This window comes from Pollachius pollachius, assembly GCF_949987615.1.
Source record: "Pollachius pollachius genome assembly, chromosome: 1".
NCBI lineage: Eukaryota > Metazoa > Chordata > Actinopteri > Gadiformes > Gadidae > Pollachius > Pollachius pollachius.
The window spans coordinates 1192110-1197109 of record NC_136934.1 but is presented as its reverse complement, the minus strand read 5'-3'; the positions used below and the strand labels follow the sequence as shown (position 1 = coordinate 1197109).

Here is a 5000-nt window from a genome sequence, read left to right as displayed (position 1 = left end):
GAGCCAGAGAGTCAGAGAGTCAGAGAGCCAGAGAGTCAGAGAGTCAGAGGGTCAGAGAGTCAGAGAGTCAGAGCCAGAGAGTCAGAGAGCCAGAGAGTCAGAGAGTCAGAGGGTCAGAGAGTCAGAGAGTCAGAGGGTCAGAGAGTCAGAGGGTCAGAGAGTCAGAAAGTCAGAGAGTCAGAGGGTCAGAGAGTCAGAGCCAGAGAGTCAGAGAGCCAGAGAGTCAGAGGGTCAGAGAGTCAGAGAGCCAGAGAGTCAGAGGGTCAGAGGGTCAGAGAGCCAGAGAGTCAGAGCCAGAGAGTCAGAGAGTCAGAGAGTCAGAGAGTCAGAGAGCCAGAGAGCCAGAGAGTCAGAGAGCCAGAGAGTCAGAGGGTCAGAGAGTCAGAGAGTCAGAGGGTCAGAGGGTCAGAGGGTCAGAGAGCCAGAGAGTCAGAGCCAGCCCTCAGCAGACGCACCTGAAAGGTGGCCAGGCTGTCCAGGCCCGGGAAGTCCTCCAGCTCCCCGCTGGCGATGTTGAAGCAGGCCCCGTGCCACGGGCAGCGGATGTGGCCTTTAGACAGCACACCTGCACACCAGGAAACAAAATCAGCACCCGACCAATCAGGGCCTCACAGCTCTGGGGAACCGACCAATCAGGACCTCACAGCTCTGGGGAGCAGCCACTCAGGGACCTCACAGCTCTGGGGAACCGACCAATCAGGACCTCACAGCTCTGGGGAGCAGCCACTCAGGGACCTCCGCTTAAAGGAGCCGGAGGTGAGGCTCCAACGGGGGGTTCAAACTAAACTAAACTAATAAACATCCCCTTCCTCTCCCTCCCTCCCTACATTTATCCATGATGAGAAGTGTATACTAGTATCTATATGACAGCTGTTGAATCTTAAAGTATCTTTAATAATACTAGTATCTATATGACAGCCGTTAAATCTTAAAGTATCTTTAATAATACTGTTATCATATAAAAGCTTTTAGATCTTAAAGTATCTTTTATAATACTGTTATCATATAGAAGCTCTTAGATCTTAAAGTATCTTTAATAATACTGTTATCATATAAAAGCTTTTAGATCTTAAAGTATCTTTAATAATACTGTTATCATATAGAAGCTCTTAGATGTTAAAGTATCTTTAATAATACTGTTATCATATAGAAGCTCCTGGATCTTAAAGTAGCTTTACTAATACTGTTCTCATTTAGAAGCTCTTAGATGTTAAAGTATCTTTAATAATACTGTTCTCACACAGAAGCTCCTGGATGTTAAAGTATCTTTAATAATACTGTTCTCATATAGAAGCTCTTAGATGTTAAAGTATCTTTAATAATACTGTTCTCATACAGAAGCTCCTGGAGGCCGTACCTTTGACCAGCGGTGCTCCGTAGTGAGGACACTTGTGTGCGATGGCGGAGAACTCTCCGTGTTCCTTGATGAGCAGAGCCCTGCCGCTGCCCAGGTCCACCTCACGCATCCTGCCACGCACGCACACAACGCACAACACACACGACACACAACGCACAACACACCACACGACACACGGCACACAACGCACAACACACCACACGACACACGGCACACAACGCACAACACACGACACACAACAAGACACACAACGCACAACACAACACACGACACACAACGCACAACACACCACACGGCACACGACACACAACGCACAACACACCACACGACACACGGCACACAACGCACAACACACGACACACAAGACACACAACACACAACACACGACACACAACGCACAACACACAACACACGACACACGACAAGACACACAACGCACAACACGACAGACGACACACAACGCACAACAAGACACACAACACACAACGCACAACAAGACACACGACAAAACACACAACACATGACACAACACACGACAAGTCACACAACACAAAACGCACAACACACAACACGACACACAACCCACGACAAGACACACAACACACAACGCACAACACGACACACAACACACAACACGACAAAACACACAACACATGAAACATGACACACACAACAATATCATGGTTATTGGTTAAATTATTGATACCGTCCGTTCTCCTGGTCCTTTATTTTATTATGGTTATTGATCATATGATGGTTATTGATTATTGATCAGCCCTACTGTCCGTTCTCCAGGTCCTTGACTATATGATGGTTATTGATTATTGATCAGCCCTACTGTCCGTTCTCCAGGTCCTTGACTATATCACGGTTATTGATCACATGATGGTTATTGATTATTGATCAGCCCTACTGTCCGTTCTCCAGGTCCTTGATCATATGATGGTTATTGATTATTGATCAGCCCTACTGTCCGTTCTCCAGGTCCTTGACTATATTATGGTTATTGATCATATGATGGTTATTGATTATTGATCAGCCCTACTGTCCGTTCTCCAGGTCCTTGACTATATGATGGTTATTGATTATTGATCAGCCCTACTGTCCGTTCTCCAGGTCCTTGACTATATTATGGTTATTGATCATATGATGGTTATTGATTATTGATCAGCCCTACTGTCCGTTCTCCAGGTCCTTGACTATATGATGGTTATTGATTAATGATCAGCCCTACTGTCCGTTCTCCAGGTCCTTGACTATATGAAGGTTATTGATTAATGATCAGCCCTACTGTCCGTTCTCCAGGTCCTTGACTATATTACGGTTATTGATCATATGATGGTTATTGATTATTGATCAGCCCTACTGTCCGTTCTCCAGGTCCTTGATCATATGATGGTTATTGATTATTGATCAGCCCTACTGTCCGTTCTCCAGGTCCTTGACTATATTATGGTTATTGATCATATGATGGTTATTGATTACTGATCAGCCCTACTGTCCGTTCTCCAGGTCCTTGATCATATGATGGTTATTGATTATTGATCAGCCCTACTGCCCGTTCTCCAGGTCCTTGACTATATTATGGTTATTGATCATATGATGGTTATTGATTATTGATCAGCCCTACTGTCCGTTCTCAAGGTCCTTGACTATATGATGGTTATTGATTGTTGATCAGCCCTACTGTCCGTTCTCCAGGTCCTTGACTATATTACGGTTATTGATCATATGATGGTTATTGATTATTGATCAGCCCTACTGTCCGTTCTCCAGGTCCTTGACTATATTACGGTTATTGATCATATGATGGTCATTGATTATTGATCAGCCCTACTGTCCGTTCTCCAGGTCCTTGACTATATGAAGGTTATTGATTAATGATCAGCCCAACTGTCCGTTCTCCAGGTCCTTGACTATATTACGGTTATTAATCATATGATGGTTATTGATTATTGATCAGCCCTACTGTCCGTTCTTCAGGTCCTTGATCATATGATGGTTATTGATTATTGATCAGCCCTACTGTCCGTTCTCCAGGTCCTTGACTATATTACGGTTATTAATCATATGATGGTTATTGAGTATTGATCAGCCCTACTGTCCGTTCTTCAGGTCCTTGATCATATGATGGTTATTGATTATTGATCAGCCCTACTGTCCGTTCTCCAGGTCCTTGACTATATTATGGTTATTGATCATATGATGGTTATTGATTACTGATCAGCCCTACTGTCCGTTCTCCAGGTCCTTGATCATATGATGGTTATTGATTATTGATCAGCCCTACTGCCCGTTCTCCAGGTCCTTGACTATATTACGTTTATTAATCATATGATGGTTATTGATTATTGATCAGCCCTACTGTCCGTTCTCCAGGTCCTTGATCATATGATGGTTATTGATTATTGATCAGCCCTACTGTCCGTTCTCCAGGTCCTTGATCATATGATGGTTATTGATTATTGATCAGCCCTACTGTCCGTTCTCCAGGTCCTTGACTATATTACGGTTATTGATCATATGATGGTTATTGATTATTGATCAGCCCTACTGTCCGTTCTCCAGGTCCTTGACTATATGATGGTTATTGATTATTGATCAGCCCTACTGTCCGTTCTCCAGGTCCTTGACTATATTACGGTTATTGATCATATGATGGTCATTGATTATTGATCAGCCCTACTGTCCGTTCTCCAGGTCCTTGACTATATTACGGTTATTGATCATATGATGGTTATTGATTATTGATCAGCCCTACTGTCCGTTCTCCAGGTCCTTGACTATATTACGGTTATTGATCATATGATGGTTATTGATTATTGATCAGCCCTACTGTCCGTTCTCCAGGTCCTTGACTATATTACGGTTATTGATCATATGATGGTTATTGATTATTGATCAGCCCTACTGTCCGTTCTCCAGGTCCTTGACTATATTACGGTTATTGATCATATGATGGTTATTGATTATTGATCAGCCCTACTGTCCGTTCTCCAGGTCCTTGACGTGGCAGATGGTGGCCTCCACGTAGTCGCGGGGTTTGGAGTAGAGGCGTGGGGGCAAGGCCTCCTCGTCGGAGCAGTGCCCCAGGGCCCCGTTGGGCCGGCGGTCTCCCAGGGGGCTGGCCTTGCCGTTGGGGGACAGGCCGTCCACCTCCCTCTCCTTCTCCAGGAGGGACAGCTCCACCTTCACCTCCACTGGGGAGCACAACACCGTCACCCTACAGACAGAGGGACAGCTCCACCTCCACCCTCTACAGACAGGATGGACAGCTCCACCTCCACCCTCTACCTCCACCTCCACCCTCTACAGACAGAGGGACAGCTCCACCTCCACCCTCTACAGACAGGATGGACAGCTCCACCTCCACCCTCTACCTCCACCTCCACCCTCCACCCTCTACAGACAGGAGGGACAGCTCCACCTCCACCCTCTACAGACAGAGGGACAGCTCCACCTCCACCCTCTACAGACAGGATGGAAAGCTCCACCTCCACCCTCTACCTCCACCTCCACCCTCTACAGACAGAGGGACAGCTCCACCTCCACCCTCTACAGACAGAGGGACAGCTCCACCTCCACCCTCTACAGACAGGAGGGACATCTCCACTTCCACCCTCTACCTCCACCCTCTACAGAC

At 46.1% G+C, this 5000-nt stretch overlaps 1 protein-coding gene across 1 annotated transcript in view; it reads right to left on the bottom strand.

Annotated features, from left to right (window-relative positions):
- Positions 1-5000, bottom strand: part of aifm3 (AIF family member 3) — a gene marked incomplete at both ends in the record, with an annotated part of 19637 nt that overhangs the window by 12330 nt on the left and 2307 nt on the right. The window contains 3 exons of the mRNA XM_079751603.1: positions 456-565; positions 1358-1467; positions 4344-4557. Of these exons, the coding sequence (XP_079607729.1) occupies positions 456-565; positions 1358-1467; positions 4344-4557 (434 nt within the window). The remainder of the gene's footprint in view (positions 1-455; positions 566-1357; positions 1468-4343; positions 4558-5000) is intronic.